Source organism: Phanerochaete carnosa (genome assembly GCF_000300595.1).
Source record: "Phanerochaete carnosa HHB-10118-sp unplaced genomic scaffold PHACAscaffold_9, whole genome shotgun sequence".
Classification (NCBI taxonomy): domain Eukaryota; kingdom Fungi; phylum Basidiomycota; class Agaricomycetes; order Polyporales; family Phanerochaetaceae; genus Phanerochaete; species Phanerochaete carnosa.
The window spans coordinates 901,843-916,602 of NW_006767636.1; the positions used below are offsets into that span (position 1 = coordinate 901,843).

At 53.5% G+C, this 14,760-nt stretch overlaps 7 protein-coding genes across 7 annotated transcripts; 2 read left to right on the top strand and 5 right to left on the bottom strand.

The window, feature by feature from the left end:
* Nucleotides 1-21: 21 nt before the first annotated feature.
* On the bottom strand, nucleotides 22-2,486 carry PHACADRAFT_31568 (uncharacterized protein; the record flags this gene model as incomplete). The annotated part of the gene is made up of 9 exons (XM_007399200.1): nucleotides 22-309; nucleotides 372-378; nucleotides 437-1,086; nucleotides 1,141-1,324; nucleotides 1,375-1,474; nucleotides 1,500-1,671; nucleotides 1,715-1,849; nucleotides 1,899-1,966; nucleotides 2,018-2,486. 9 exons carry the CDS (start codon nucleotides 2,484-2,486, stop codon nucleotides 22-24), a joined length of 2,073 nt encoding a protein of 690 aa, XP_007399262.1.
* A 641-nt stretch (nucleotides 2,487-3,127) lies between these two features.
* On the bottom strand, nucleotides 3,128-3,741 carry PHACADRAFT_262073 (uncharacterized protein). Its single transcript, XM_007399489.1, has 3 exons — nucleotides 3,542-3,741; nucleotides 3,253-3,490; nucleotides 3,128-3,186 (listed from the first exon to the last, which is right to left on the bottom strand). Exon 2 carries the CDS (start codon nucleotides 3,450-3,452, stop codon nucleotides 3,267-3,269), a length of 186 nt encoding a protein of 61 aa, XP_007399551.1. The 5' UTR covers nucleotides 3,453-3,490; nucleotides 3,542-3,741; the 3' UTR covers nucleotides 3,128-3,186; nucleotides 3,253-3,266.
* Nucleotides 3,742-4,666: 925 nt separating this feature from the next.
* PHACADRAFT_262075 (uncharacterized protein) lies at nucleotides 4,667-4,950 on the top strand (the record flags this gene model as incomplete). Its single annotated transcript, XM_007399490.1, has 1 exon — nucleotides 4,667-4,950. The coding sequence occupies exon 1, from the start codon at nucleotides 4,713-4,715 to the stop codon at nucleotides 4,947-4,949; it is 237 nt and encodes a 78-aa protein (XP_007399552.1). The 5' UTR covers nucleotides 4,667-4,712.
* Nucleotides 4,951-5,624: 674 nt separating this feature from the next.
* On the bottom strand, nucleotides 5,625-8,030 carry PHACADRAFT_262077 (glycosyltransferase family 1 protein). The gene is made up of 11 exons (XM_007399491.1): nucleotides 7,791-8,030; nucleotides 7,578-7,734; nucleotides 7,355-7,520; nucleotides 7,103-7,306; nucleotides 6,968-7,048; nucleotides 6,853-6,908; nucleotides 6,554-6,797; nucleotides 6,407-6,493; nucleotides 6,230-6,349; nucleotides 6,110-6,180; nucleotides 5,625-6,054 (listed from the first exon to the last, which is right to left on the bottom strand). Exons 1-11 carry the CDS (start codon nucleotides 7,840-7,842, stop codon nucleotides 5,730-5,732), a joined length of 1,563 nt encoding a protein of 520 aa, XP_007399553.1. The 5' UTR covers nucleotides 7,843-8,030; the 3' UTR covers nucleotides 5,625-5,729.
* A 926-nt stretch (nucleotides 8,031-8,956) lies between these two features.
* On the bottom strand, nucleotides 8,957-10,200 carry PHACADRAFT_262079 (uncharacterized protein). The gene is made up of 5 exons (XM_007399492.1): nucleotides 10,114-10,200; nucleotides 10,002-10,060; nucleotides 9,850-9,947; nucleotides 9,694-9,793; nucleotides 8,957-9,643 (listed from the first exon to the last, which is right to left on the bottom strand). The coding sequence occupies exons 1-5, from the start codon at nucleotides 10,139-10,141 to the stop codon at nucleotides 9,173-9,175; spliced, it is 756 nt and encodes a 251-aa protein (XP_007399554.1). The 5' UTR covers nucleotides 10,142-10,200; the 3' UTR covers nucleotides 8,957-9,172.
* A 152-nt stretch (nucleotides 10,201-10,352) lies between these two features.
* PHACADRAFT_212379 (uncharacterized protein) lies at nucleotides 10,353-12,244 on the bottom strand. The gene is made up of 5 exons (XM_007399493.1): nucleotides 11,785-12,244; nucleotides 11,686-11,725; nucleotides 11,448-11,605; nucleotides 10,826-11,395; nucleotides 10,353-10,772 (listed from the first exon to the last, which is right to left on the bottom strand). The coding sequence occupies exons 1-5, from the start codon at nucleotides 12,193-12,195 to the stop codon at nucleotides 10,491-10,493; spliced, it is 1,461 nt and encodes a 486-aa protein (XP_007399555.1). The 5' UTR covers nucleotides 12,196-12,244; the 3' UTR covers nucleotides 10,353-10,490.
* Nucleotides 12,245-12,432: 188 nt separating this feature from the next.
* PHACADRAFT_262083 (uncharacterized protein) lies at nucleotides 12,433-14,254 on the top strand. The gene is made up of 7 exons (XM_007399494.1): nucleotides 12,433-12,610; nucleotides 12,663-12,796; nucleotides 12,847-13,025; nucleotides 13,077-13,307; nucleotides 13,358-13,589; nucleotides 13,639-13,769; nucleotides 13,844-14,254. The coding sequence occupies exons 1-6, from the start codon at nucleotides 12,451-12,453 to the stop codon at nucleotides 13,711-13,713; spliced, it is 1,011 nt and encodes a 336-aa protein (XP_007399556.1). The 5' UTR covers nucleotides 12,433-12,450; the 3' UTR covers nucleotides 13,714-13,769; nucleotides 13,844-14,254.
* The last annotated feature ends 506 nt before the right edge of the window (nucleotides 14,255-14,760 follow it).

The following is a 14,760-nucleotide window of genomic DNA, read 5'->3' on the forward strand; positions in this document are numbered from 1 at the left end:
CAAACTTCAGTTTGTCGTGCTTCAAAACGTCACCACCCGCTGCGCTTCCAGCGCCGGCCTCTCCTGCACACTGTACGCACCCTTGCCCAAGTCCGCGTAAAGCGGGTCTGTTCCTAGCGGGATGGCATCGCCAACTATGGGCAGGTCTCTCAGATACGACTCATCTTGAGGGTTGCCTGGTTGCGAACGGTCAGGCTGCTCGCCCCCAAAAGACTTGGGCATGCCCGTGACAAGCCATATCGGGGTCTCAGCATAAATGCCAGGGGCAGACGGTGATATGTGCGAGTACTCGGGGTGGGTGAACGTCACCTGCAAGACGTACTGCGCGCAAAATGAAGAACTGATTACTACGCATGTAGAGTCAAACGTACCTCCCGGCTAGAGACAAAATATTAGCTTTAATAGATAGACGCAATTCGAGAAAGCGCAGACCCACCCCATCCACATATATCGAAAACTAGGACCTAGATTCACCGGTATGCGAATGTCGCCATCCAATCGAATGGTAGCCTCTTGTGGAGCCATGTCAGGAAAATCTGGCAGGTCCTCCACGCTCGACACAGGCGATGGGCTCCTCTTCGCGTCGGCCTCGGTCACTTCAGTCTCGGCCACTCCAGCAGGGTGCTCTTCTGGTATTCCAACCAACTGATCCCGCATCTCGTCTTCGTCATCTCCAGCAGTGATGACATCCTGGAACCGCGACCTCTTCGGCGACGTGATTGTCGGCGACTTGGGTACCTGCCTTGACCCTTCATCCCCCTTCTCCGCTGTAGCGCCGCGGTTCGCCCATCCGCTGGTCTGAGGCGGACCCCGCAGCAGTGGAAAGACATCGTCACCGGGTGGGCCGTCGTCCGTCTTCCACACACGCCCCTGGGAGACGCGCTGCAGATTCCGGTTCCGCCGCGCGGCGTTCTTCGGCTGGAGGACGTCCCTGCCGTACATCGTGCTACGCAGGAGCACGACATCGATGCAATTGCACGCCGGGTCCGAAATCGCCTCGAGGGCGGGGATGTTCTTTGACCATAGCAGGACGCTCCAGCGCAACGTTTGGCCCGGTGCGTACACTTCCGGGGCTTGCACACCGAGCTACGGGCGGGTATAAGCGGGCGGCGATGGCCAAGAGTGGAGGCGAATGCTTACGAGGCCTTCGATCTCGACCGTTTCGTCTCGGAAACGGCCTCGGCCGCCAAATGGGGTGATTGTCCATCCCCCAATTTCCTCGCGATTATATGGCCAGTCCTCGCGGTCTGAGATGAATGGAAACGCGGTCGGCTCACGAAGGGTTGGCTGTCGTAATTGGTAGTAGAAGAAGGGGATTTTCCACCTGGAGAGATGTGTCGGCGACATCCAAGATTTGACGAAAACCCGACTTACGCATCGTCGAAGGACATCATCCCCGACCGCTTGACGTCAATGCCCATGTAATACTTGACTTCTCCAGAAAATGCTCCCACTTCGCTAAATCTGAACGATGCTGCGCCCGTGTGTCAGCAACGAACGGCAACCACTGTGACAGGAGGTTGGTACTGACGAGGAAGAGGGATTCTGGTGACGTTCTGCAATTCGCACGTCAGCTGGTGGAAATGGGCTCATGAGAGAACTAAATGTACTGTCGAGTCTTGCTTCTGCTGCACGACGTCTTTCGGAAAGACGGGGAATTCGAACGGCTTGCTCTCATAAGCAGCATAACTAGAGCGGACTGTGTGTCACTCACAAAGATCAAGGTCCGGTTGGTGGGCAACTTGCCGCTCAAAGGTCCTGTGGCCTCCTTGTGGTTCCACAGATTTACATGGTAACGCACTACAGGACGATCATTCACGCTAAATACGCTTTGTGTGCTCCCAATGACCTGGTGAGGGGTCAGCTTAGCTAACAATGACAACTGGCACGATGCTTACCCAGATATCCAAGGAGGATATGGGGTCAGGCTTGGGCAGGGTTAGCCGTAACTCGCCTCGTATCACAGCTGGTTGAAGTAATTAGTTTGGAAATAGCTGAAGAGAGCGATGAGGCTTACTGCCATCGTAATACTTGGCATGAGTCGCTGAGCTATCAGCATAGCTATATAGTACAAGACAACAATAGGGCTCGTCGCCATCCTTGGCATCCACCGGCTTCAGAGGGAACGCGTGGGTGCATGAGTATGGACGGCTCGTTGGGTCTACCTTCTCGGTGCCCAGCATTTCTTCCGGTCCTGGCGGGTCCTTGTTGTACCATTTCGGCAGGCCAAGCCTCGAGACGTCCGGCCTGCGACGCTTTGGCACGCGCTTCCCGTTAAGCAAGCCGGAGGCGAAGCTGGATACGCTCTCCGCAATAGAGCGCACTGAGTGGACGGAGATGCCTCCGGCGGATTTAAGGGAGATGGCATCCGCAGACTTCTTGAGCGTCGAGGCAATGAGACTTTCCTTAGAGTTCTGAGAAAGGCCCGATGGTGCGTCGTTAGTACTCGCACTGTTCTTTCTGAGAACGTTTCTGAGGAGCGACATGTCTGCCTGGCCGCAGTCCAGAAAGCAAGGAGGAAAACGTAAAGGAAACGGCCTCTCATCCTCAAACCTCCAGGCACCATGTATTTCAAGGTTCTATCGATGCCTAGTTCGCCCTGATTCCTCCAAGCCAGGAGGCAAAGAGCCTCATGCGGTTTCCTTGCGAGCACATGGGAACGGAGGCGTCAGATAGCCTTCGGATGTTTCATTTGTCATCTGTCGTTCCTTCGTCGCCTTCAGCAAGTTCTGAATATGTAGCCAAGACCGCAGGTAACGCAGACATGTGAGAGAAGTGAGAGTATAATGCATATGGCTCGAGAGGGAATAGAATAGCAGAAGTCGACGCAGCAACGCGCAACGACTCGCTATCGAGCGCTGGTCATGTCCGAGTCGGGATGCGCTTCGCGCTCACTCTGATGATGTACAGCAAGTGCATATTTGAGCCAACTTGACCTCGTCCTCAGACCCCCGTCGCAGCGTGGTGGTCAAGTTCTTTGGTGTTACAGGGTGATTTTCTACTAGGACAAATATTGATGTGCTTCACAGTTCGTGCGACAAACACTAGCCTTTAGGCGTCGCCGGACGAGTTGGGATGTACGCTGCTTTCCTGAACGATACCGCTCATCTCTGCCAGCGGCTTGGTCCGCCCACCGAACTCGTCGCCCAGGACCTGCTCTCGCGACACCTGCTCGGGATCCTCCTCGTATGCACCCCATTTCTTTCCTAGAGTCTTCCCGTTCGTGCTGGGCTCAAATGGCTCGTTCTATAGGATAGAACTTAGTATTAGACACGGCTATAAACTCGGCAACAACGAACCTGTGGAGGATCCCGCACGTACTGGTCGTTGAGGTTTTCAACGACAGCTGGTCTGCCGACCGTCTGGTACGGCTTCTTGAAGGTCTGGGACGAGTCAGTGACGGTGACGCCACTGTCACCGCGGAGCTCGTTGCGTTGAATGTTTCCAGCCATGTCGTGTGTGCGTGTGATGTTCAGTGAGGAAAACAGAGGTGCGTCGAGCTCGTTTATAGATGACTTTTGCTGAACACTTTGCGTCATAGGATGGCGCCGAGTGGAGATATTCCACTTTCAGGCGGCCACTTCTCTTGGAGCATGGGGCGTTCGACGCTTCTCATTCGCGGGTCCGCTTAGCGAGAAATCCTGGCGGCCGATGTCCATGGCTTGTTCGAGCCGCGTAACACAATCTCGACGACGCCAACCTGACCGAGATTGTGGTAGAGTCTCCTCGATTGTTCCTACGCCGGCCCGAAGTCTGAGCTGTTCAGACGTTGAGACCAGAGGAGACTCGTCGGACAGACAAGGAACGTTAACTACGATGTCAGAGAGCTAGCTTGACGTGCATTCCTACACTTGAAATGCCATTGGTAGGCGCAGTCTGGCTGTCAACGGTACATGAAATTCTGAGTCATTGTGTGGGAGCGCCGCGCCGAGTCAGGCTAACGTAGCGCATTTCTAGCCGATGCGCTGATGCGAAGCTTACTCTAGACCAGTACAAAAGCAGAGGTGGTTTTCCTAGCTGCTGCGACACGCCTTTGAATCGCTAACCTTGTCGGCTTCCCAGACCGCAGATGTGTGGCCCATATGATGCTCTCTACGTTCATTGTGGTGTCTCACTCTCCGTTGGTCCGCACTGGTTCATGGACAACTACGGCCCGGGCTAGAGTCGGACGCGAAGGACATCGCAGACGACATCCTCGAGTCCAGTGATAATCGTTCAGCAGAGGACGTGGTGCAGATTGTCCTCGAGGCCTTGCAGGCATCACATGAGCAGGGCTTGCTGGGCCACGGAGAGTACTCGGATACGTACATCGCCGCAGGCTACTGGGACAAGAACGGCAACGACGAGTGGACATGGAGCACCTCTCTGAAAGTTCATGATCAGAGAGTCCCCTGTGGGCGTGAAGTCCAGGTCCGGCGCGTGCGCGCTCCAGATGATATCCGCGCCACGTTCAATGTCATTCTCACGCAGGATGGAAACGGCGAAGAGGTCGAAGAACAGCAAAAAACGGATTTTGGGCTTCCATGGACGCCTTGCGTCTTCATCTGCGAAAGATGCTTCTACCACCTGGAGAAATGGATCGAGACAGATCGACTCCCGCTCCGCAGTTGTAGATTCCCCAAGGATCCGGAGCCTCTGTCCTTCGCCGGTGAGCTATACGAGCTCGTCAACGTTTACAATCTGAGAGGGAGGAGTAAGTAGCGGCAGTCTCCATGCCTTGCATTCGAGCTTGTAACTCTCCAGGCGGCGACTGCCTCATAGATGGGATTGATCACGGGATCATTGAACAAGAGTTACAAGAATGCCGGGACTTCTTTTGTCCAAGCTACTGGACGAGACCAGCGCACCTTACGCGAGCCATTGAGCAAGGCCTTAGGGGAGCTGACCTTGTTCCCGTGGCAATGATGCGCGATGCGGGGGCGTGGATGTTTATGCGCCCCAACCGGTGAGTCTGCTTTCGAAAGGGCAAGAAGCTATTGTCTGATCTGTAACATAGATGGCCTAAACCACCGTCCGAGGACATCACTCCGCGCTTTACAGAGTTCTCACCGCGCCCGCAGTCTTCAATGCCCGCCATTGGAGCATTGCCGCCGGAGTTGCTCTTACTTCTGTTCGCCGAACCACTCGTCATGTCTATTCTTGACTGTCGGCTACCTGCAAGTCTTTGCGCCGACTGATCACGAACTCGCTCTTCCTCGACCGAGTACTTAAGGAGTGCGTGATGCACGGGAGCCTGTGGTGGCTGTTACCTGTGGAGAATGCACCTGGAGACGAGGCCTCAAGTGCATACGAGAACATGCGAAGCTGGCTGCCAGATAGTAGCCGCGAGAAACCAAGTCCCGCCGCCAAGCCTGAGTGCGCTGATTCAATCCCAGATACATCCACCCCCTTCTTCCTCCCAGACTTCCCTCGTCTGGCGTTCATCCGAGCGTGCTTGGACGCAGATTCGATGAGGACCCGGAGGCGTATATGGGGGCTCTCTCGCCAGTTTGAGGCACTTTGGAGAGACTACCGCCTGAATGGGTGGGAGAACGAGTACATGTTTTACGACTCACGCGAGCTCAAGCAGCACCGGGATAAGAAGCGGTCAGAACACTGAAGAAGTAGGCACGAGAGAGCGGAATCGAGCGAAGACCAAATGTGAACGATGGAGTGGCATCGTATTTATGTGTACATCCGGGAGATATGTGCCTCTTCTACACAGCAGAATTTGTATTCTTCAACGACGATCAAGCTTTCCACTGAAGTGAGTCCAAAAGCTGTCCACCAGCGACCCACGCAGCACCACCGGGCTTCCACAGCTCGAATGAAGCCTCTCTGAGCTTGCGAATGTTTGCCCGCTTCCTGTCACCGTCCTCGCCGAAAGCCTTCTCGAGCACCGAACCTGCTTCCGTGCGGACGGCCTCGAGCGTGCCGGTCGGGGCCTTGCCAGTGCGGTAGATTGGTTTAAGACCGTCTCCGGTCCGCACCTCGAGCAACTCGTATGCGACGTTCAGGTTCTCTGTCAGGTGCAACGTGTTCAGAGGCTGATCCGCAGAGAAGGGCCAGCAGATCCTAGGGGACATTAGTCGGTCGGGATGAGAAAAACAATGAGACAGAAAGCGCGTACATCGGAACGCCTGCGTAGATGGACTCGACGATGCTGTTGAACCCCCCATGTGTGAGGAACCACCCAGTAACCTGGAAGGCTGTGAGCAGTCTTGCATGTTAAAGCATACGAGAAATATACCGGATGCTCGAGAATGGCCTGCTGGGGAGCCCACGGGACTATGAGACCCGTCCCAGAGGCCTTCACTTTCGCCTGAATTTCATCCGGGACTTGGGAGAACGGGGATGCATGAGACATAATCTGTAGTGGCCAATCAGTGTTGGGTACGTCATTCCCGGCAGCCCTGTCACCACATACGAAGGGTATCTTCTTTTCCACTAGGACGTCGAGGAACGTCCACACCTTCTCCGGCTGCGTGGTCCAGATCAAGGTTCCGAAGGAGATCTGGTGGGAAAACACTTATTCGACTTTGTGCTTAAAGGAGGAGCGACCGCCCAAGCTTACGAAGATCAGAGACCGCTCTCCGCGAGCCTGCAGAGTGTTCTGTAAGAAATCCGTGATCTCGGGTGATTTTGCAGCCTGCTTGGCATCGGCCGCCTCTGACCTCTTGGTCATCGGAAGCAAAGGGCCAAGAAGGTAAGTCTTCCTTGACGTAATGCCAAAGAATTGATAGAAGGCTTGCACGACCTCTTGGGGTTCGACACATGCCAATGAGGATGAAATATATCCGTCGCACTCGCGGAGCATTCTAGTTGCATAGGTCAGCGGAGTAACTAGGACATGTACGAATAAAATTGACCCACTTGTCGGCGAGGAGGTGGATGCGGCCGATTGGAACCTTCGTGATAGGCTGTATAAGCTGTCATAAACATGAGTTGAGTGTTATCTACCACGACTTTGAGGTGAATGTAAATTTACCTCCTGAGGACTGTTCTCGTAGTGGTACATCGGAGGAAGACCAGGTGCTTGGATGATCTTACTGCTGGGTATGTTATATACCTGGACATATAGTCAATATGTATGGTAATGTGTCCGATAGCAGAGACCGCTTACTCCTTCAGCAGCGTCCTCGAGAGAAGCGCCAGTCTTCTGCATGTATTCTTCTATTTTTCGCTCCAGCGGACTTTTCGTGCCCGACTCAGCTTCCGACAGGCCGCTTAGCATATACGTGCTCAACACAGATGCGGGCCCTGCGCATAGGATTTTGACAGAGCTGTTCTGCTTGCGCGCAATCTGCATAAGAGTATACCCCATGATCTGCGATGAGTCAGTGACAGGCGCACTTATCATCTCCAACGTGCTCACATCTAAGATCAAAGCCTGAGGTGGTGCCAACGCAGGGATCCCCTTCTGCGCATGATAGCAGAACATGGTTTCCCCACGCGATAGCTTCTGATACTCTGTGTCGAATGATTGGCCGATAATTTCGTAGTCATATGGATTGTGCTCATGAGCATGAAGAGCACCGATTCTGAGGAAAGTAGTGAGCGGAGAGCACACGGGCGCGAGAAAAGCGAGACGTGAATACCTAATGCGGGCCTGCAACGTGTCGTCCGCATCGTCGAAATTCTTTGAAATTTCATCCGCTACCTTGTCGTAATTGTTGTGAGCGATGAGGAAGGTGATGTCGAGGTTGCGCAGTTTGACGAGCCTGGCGGCCAGTGCACACAGCGGGCGGACATGTCCTAATGAATGCCTCAATACTTGGCAAACTAATTGCATACTAGCACATGAGACGTACCCCAGCTTCCGTAGGCGACAACGACGACATGCAATGAGCTGATAGAGGACATGGTGGATCGGACGATGTTCGCTCGATACTGCTCTCAAAACTCGCGGGGCATTCTACCTTAAGTACTGCAGTATGTGCCGCACAATCGGACTGCACAGTCATACCAGCTCCATCCTGCAGTGCATGTTCAGTTGTCCACAGGCGACTGCCGTGAAGACACGTCGTGTTGCGGATCATCTTATCTGATAAGATAATTCAGTCGGGTCTTTCAACGGCCTCGTCAGCTTCCGGCGGGATGCCACAGCGTTCTCGGACTTTGAACTTGCCTGGCTCGACGTTGATGCCGTACACACGTCGCGGCGCCGCATTTCCAACGCTGTTCGTGATGCTGTACATATGAATTTGAGGGTTAGCGCCAAGAGTCAATGCAGAAGGCGCGAGCTGAACGGATGCCGACGACACGCGTCACGCCGCATTGCGAGACATCGGTGTGGACTGGATGTGGATTACTGTCCCCCGTCCGCTAAGATTACCTCTAGCTCCTGTACGAGTTCTAAACAAGAATGGCGCAAAAGATGAGACTGGGTAGAAACAAAGAATACAGCATACCAGAGCAGTCTTCAGCCGTGTGCTTCTGTCGCTCAGCAGCCTCGCGAGAGCTCCTCGTGTTATTGAGGCGATAGCCGCGATGTCGCAATCTAATGCTTTAGCAACATCGCTTAAGGGTATAGCCACTGAGCCGAATTAGTCCCCGGCGGCTCAGTGGTCCTTTGCCTGGAATTGCTCATATCCCTCTGAATGACTACCACACGTAGGCAGCGAAAGAGCCGTACAGTACTGAAAAGAAACGAAAAAAAAAGCTGCATAAAAAGTGGCCAGCCAATGATTGATTACGTACTGTCGGGGTTAGCAAAGCAGATCTCGAAATGTAGACCGAAGTTAGGGCTGATACTGCCGGAATCTGGAGCGGCCAAGGTACATATTTAATTTTTTTCGTAGCCCAGCGATAAGTCCTACCCCGATGGTGATATGGACGACGTTGACAGACGTTTGGAGCGTGCAAGAACTAGTGCGCCGATCGCCGCGACGGTGTCGTCGCCGTGAAACCGGGTATCTCTAAGGTGAAGAAATGGCGTTCACAGCTTGAAAGCGCTGTCAATAACACAGATGGCACACCAGATCGTAATAATGATAACCAAAAGAGTTACCGGATGAGTAAAGCAAGGGAGGTGTATACTGTGAACTCTCTATGACAAGGTGGCCTGTGAGAGCGTTTGGCGTTCGGGAGGCACTGGAGAATTATACATGAGCTTGGGCGATATAACCCTGGAGAGATAGCGCTACAGCAAAGATAACACGAGAGCACACGCAACAAATAGACGGGCTTACGACTAGTCGCCCATTGCATCTTCGTCAATCTCGCCTTCATCTTCACCACTCGCATCCTCTGACAGCTGCTGGCCCTCGATCTGGACGACCTCGCCGTTCGCCGCGGACCACCGCGCACGGAGCGCTACCCTGAACTCCACCATCTTGATCCCGATGAGCTTGAGCAGCTGTGCCTGCTCAGGTGTAAGCACCTTGCCCTTCTCGCAGATGGTGTGCGGGGTATCTAGCGTCGGCACGCCGCGGACCATCTTCGTGTGGAGACCGAGCTTGCGGAGCTGGGGCTCTTCGTTGTGGGGGAATGGCTCGGGTGGGTCGGAGTGCTGCTGCATGACTGGACCTGCAGGGAGTACAAACATCTGTGTCGCTCTGTTCCCCGACCGCGCGAAGTCCGGTGGGTGGAAGTCATCGAACCAGGCAATGACCTCTTCTGGTGGCGAGTCGGTGAACATCAAGCCGACTTGACCTTTTATTTGCTGCGTACCCTTCAGGGAATTGTTCAGAGAATAGGTGCTATGTGCCGCACCTGTGCAATTTTTTGGAGACCGAGCTTGTACTCCTCCTCTGGCGTCGTACCAAGTGCCTTTGCCATAACGGCTCCTCTGCCAAAGAATATCCGCGCTGAGCTACGTTCCAAATATCTAGATCAGTTGAACCGATGTCAGAGTGGTTCGCGACGTACTCCTTCCAAAGCTTGCGTACAATCTTCAGGTGCGTGTTCCTCATGTTCCCAACTTCGAACAGCCAGCAATACTGCCATTTGTCTGCGTTCTCTTGCACCTGAGTTTCGCAGGCACTTAGTCTGAGAGAGACATTGAAAGTGTAGAGACACACCTCTGTTATGAGTGCGCCCTTTTGTTCCCTAGTTTTCTTCGCGACCTTGGTCAAGGAAACTAGGATAGGCTTGTCATTCCTTCAAGCTGCGGCTAGAGCAGCAACAACCTACCGAGCTTAGCTCGCTTTGACTTGGGCATGACACACCGTTATACGCGAAGCGAAATGCCCTAAGATTAAAAGCGGTAGGGATACGGTATAATGAAGGCAGAGCGCAAGACCTAGGTCTTGAGAGAAGGCAATTCGGAGATAATCCAAAATTTCTGATCCAAAGTAGCACGATCTTATCTTATCTTGCCGACTCACCACGGCGCTTTCGACCTGTGAGCGTCGCAGAATTTCCTGCATTGAAGCAAGTAATATGAATCACGATTATGATATCCAGGTATACATCATGCAGGGTAATTCTGACGACACGGGAATTTTCGGGAGACTGTGGATTTCCGGTTTCGCAATTACCGCCACACCCTTCGTCCGAACCTGCCGCCGCTATTCTTCTGCGCGAGCTGTCGCCTCATCTTGGGGTAGCTTCTCGTATTCGTCTACAACGAAACAGGGTGAAACGTGGAACAAGTGGCCTCTGCGTTTCCGCACAAAGAAGGCAAAGAGAAAAGCGGAGACTGCGACCGCGGCGCTACTGATGATTACTGGAAACTTGAATTGCTCTGGGCGGGCAAAGACGACTGTCGTGCCAAACGACAGCAGCTCAAACAGATTTTGCAAGGCCATCTCGGTAGAGGAGAACTGGCCACGGGTGTGCGCAGGTGTCTCCTAACCGACGATTAGCAAAAGACGAAGACAGCGGAATCAAGGAGGAGGCCCACTTCTTGGATGAGATACTGTACGCAGAGATCGAATCCCCATAACCCAAGGCGACTGAATGTAACACCGCCTATGAGACTGAATCCGGCATCTCTGGTATCTGCAGAAGCCGCGAGGTATAGTGCCACCGACATGCCGATGCAAACCAGCTGTTCATTGATGAACCATAGTGCCGCCCGGACAGGTCCAATCTTGCGCATGAGAATTGGCGCAGCCCATGTCGCAAGAAGTTCTACGATGACAGCGGCGAAGCGCATCAGGCTGACTTCGATGGAATTAAAGCCGAGCGTGAACAGATAAGCCTGCATCTGGACGCCCGTGGAAAGCACAGTGAGATAGAGAATGCTCAGCGAGAGGGACCCGAGCATAGCCGTGTTTCGGTAATACTCGACCCAAGGCTGCACGAGATCTCGAAGCGCGCTAGTCGTTATCCTTGGCCTTATCACACGGGAGGGCAAAATGCCTTCAGCCTCTGCGTGCATCTCCGCAGGTTGAATGGCAGTCAGAGCGATTGCTTCAGCGGGGCCGACCACCGACAATCCATTAGATAAACCAAGCACAGCTTGATAGACCTGATAAATAGCCGTGAATGTCGTTGCCGTTACGGATCAATGAATAGCTTACTTGCGCGATAGTGAGGTGTTCGATAGCCGCGGACAGAATATTCTGTCCAAAGACCACCCAAAGAGCAACTGAGGTCGAGTATTCATCGACAATTGAGACAAACACTGGCGCCAGGAGCTTAGCCACAAGGTCGATTCGGCGTATGACCGCATTCAGATCTGGTAAATAGATAAATAAAAAAGGATGAATATCTGCGCATCATTATATGACTTCTTCGGGTTCGATGCCATAAACATACCCTCGCGTTCTGCACCTAATTCATTAGAGATCACGATAACCTAGAGTAGAATGGGAGAAGGTCATGAGAAAAAACACGCTCGATGCATGCAGTACTCACCCAGTCTCGTTCGATAGATACGGTATTTGTGATTGATGCCAGCTTCTCCACGCACGCTAACAGCACGGCTAGGCCAAAAAGGCCCCATTCCAGCCCGGGGACCTTGCTGTCCCGTAGCATAAATAGCGCCACAAATGCTAGGCAGGAGAATGCGACTGGGATACGCTGCCAGATGACGCTAGCCTGCACACAACGTAGCCGGTTCAATCCATCGACCCAGCGTCCGGTCCATGACGAGAGCAGAACGGCAGCGCCTGCTCTGAGCAGGGCGTAGAACGACGCGTAGAGGAGCGTCCCAGGGAAGATTTTCGCGAGGAACAGAACGGCAGCAAACTCGAAGGTTCGTGAGTTCCAGGTGCTCAGAGCGTGAGAGACGTAAAAACGACTCAAAACGCGAGCTCCGGACGCCATCTATGCCGCATGAGACCTGGGGGTCCGAGATGTGACGATGAATGGTCTGTACGAGTCGCGTCTAGAGGTCAATCTTTCTGGCCCGGGGTACGAATACCATCACATGTGCCGTGTGAGAAAGTGCGTCGATCTGCCCGATCTTATCTTATCTGTCTCCGTGACCGCAGTCTTCGAATTTCCTGGATTTCCGTTGCATAATCTCAAGTATGGCAATTTTCCCCACTTCACCTCCCTCTACATCGCCCTTCGCACAAAATGGCTGTCGAGGCTCCTCAGGTCACTAAGGAAACATTGGCCACCCTTGAAGCATCCCTGCTCAATACCTCCGGCAAAGTACCGCTGCACAACCGATTCCGATCATTATTCACTCTAAAAGCATTGAAGAATGATGAAGCAGTGGACATCATCACAAAGGGTGTGTTTGTGGCGGCAGTCTTGGCATTTTTTGAGCCTGAATAGCCACTCAGGTTTCGCAGATGATAGTGCTTTGTTGAAGCATGAGTTGGCTTACTGCTTGGGTCAGATGAAGAGGACCTCCGCCCTTCCCGTACTTGAGGCAGTACTCGCGAACGAGCAGGAGGATCCAATGGTCAGGCACGAGGTACGCCGCATTCCCACCTTGTGAGCTGCCGAAGCTCAGCCCTTTTGTAGGCCGCAGAGGCGATGGGTGCAATCTCTTCCACCGAGTCCATCCCAATCCTGAAGAAGTATGCTAGTGACTCCAACCGCTCAGTCCGGGAGACTGTCGAGATTGCCCTCGACAGGATTGAGTGGGATCGTTCAGAAGAGGGCCAGAAGGCCCGCAAGCAACTCGAAGAAGCGGAAGACCGGTATGTCTACCTTCCATGATACTCACTTCTCGTGCTTATCACATTTCCAAGGGCGTATACTTCGATTGACCCTGCGCCACCGACGTCCGGTCTCCTCTCCGCCAAACCCTCACTTGCTGACGTTTCTGTGGAGGCGATAAGCGACCTCCGCAATAAGCTACTTGACAAGAGCCTTCCTCTCTTCCAGCGCTATCGCGCCATGTTCGCTCTGCGCAACATTGGCGCACCCGCGGCCGTGGACGCGTTGGCTGCTGGCTTTTCGGACGACAGTGCCCTGTTCAAGTGCGCGTTTCTTCTCTCTTCTAGCGTGACAGCAATCCATATCTCTGCAGACACGAAATAGCGTTCGTCTTCGGCCAGCTGCTGTCAGCCCACTCTGTCCCGGCCCTTTTGAAAGTGCTGGAGAACACCCAAGAGTCGGACATGGTTCGTCACGAGGCCGCGGAAGCCCTCGGTGGCATTGCCACACCAGAGGTTCTCCCGTACCTCAAGGAGTGGATGCACCGCGAGGACGCTCCACGCGTCGTCCGCGAGAGCTGCCAGGTGGCTCTGGACATGTATGAGGTGGGCAAAAAGCCCTCCCGGACAATAATTGTCTCACACGTCTTCTCAGTATGAGAACTCGGGCGAGTTCCAGTATGCGAACGGCCTCGAGACCACAGCGGCTGCTCCAGAGGTCGGCGCATAGTAATCCCTAAAACAAGGGCACCTTCCCTCGGACTATGTATCTCCGGAAACATTCTGGTTCGTGCACCACATTGTAGCCTAGGCTTTCTGTATTTATTGCTCATTTCATATTAATTCTGTATCTTTCGAAGCTCTCGGGTCGCTTCGGTCGACGCCGACGGTTCGCGAGCTGCGGGGCAACTCAAGGTATCTGCCAGCATTGCTCTTTACGTTTATTCCGTCAGTGGCCCGATATAGGTCCGGTAGATTATCCCCAATGCTCTTCAGAAGCGATGAGCGAAAGTTGAAGCGTCACGGCCGGTGCTCGTCTCAACGATCAGTGGCCCTGTTGACGTGGAGCTGTGCAAGATGTCTAAGTATGACGACGTCCGATGTTTTTCGCGTCGGCCACGCTCGGACGCGGGCTGTAGTCGGCCGCTGCGGAATACACGGCGACATTTTTGGCTGGGAAAATTCTTCTTTGAGTTCAGAGTATACGAGACGACACGCGAGTCATGCCAAGTCCTGGACCTGAGCCAGTAGCCAATTAGCCTTCCATTCCTCTCTTCTTCGCGTATGCATGAGCAGTGGTTCGCCTTCGCTTCTCGCGAGACCAGCACAGCGAGCAGCGTTTTTTGCGGTGTCTTAGCCTAAATATGCTGCAAACCAGATACTCCGACCGCTCGGCTATTGATATTTGAGCAACTTATGTGGAGCATTGAGCATCACCCACCGGACAGGAGTAACAACTCCGCAGGACGACTCAGCAAAGCGACACTTCTGGCGGATAGACATATTGATCATAGCGCCGCATTATATTCAGCTGAATGAAAGAAGTACAGAGATATGTGATATGAAGATTGCAGGTAGGGTATCAATGCATGCTCAGAAAATGATACGAGAGGGTATCTGTCAACCAAATGTCTATAGCGAAGGAGAAGAAGCGATCATAGACCGTAGTCGAAATGTCGAAAGCGTCCGGTAGCACGAGGCCGCAGCTCCACTACGCGTAGAACCGGTCCACTTGCCAGCCATGCAAGCGGTAATCCTCCCAGAGCCCTTCAAACTG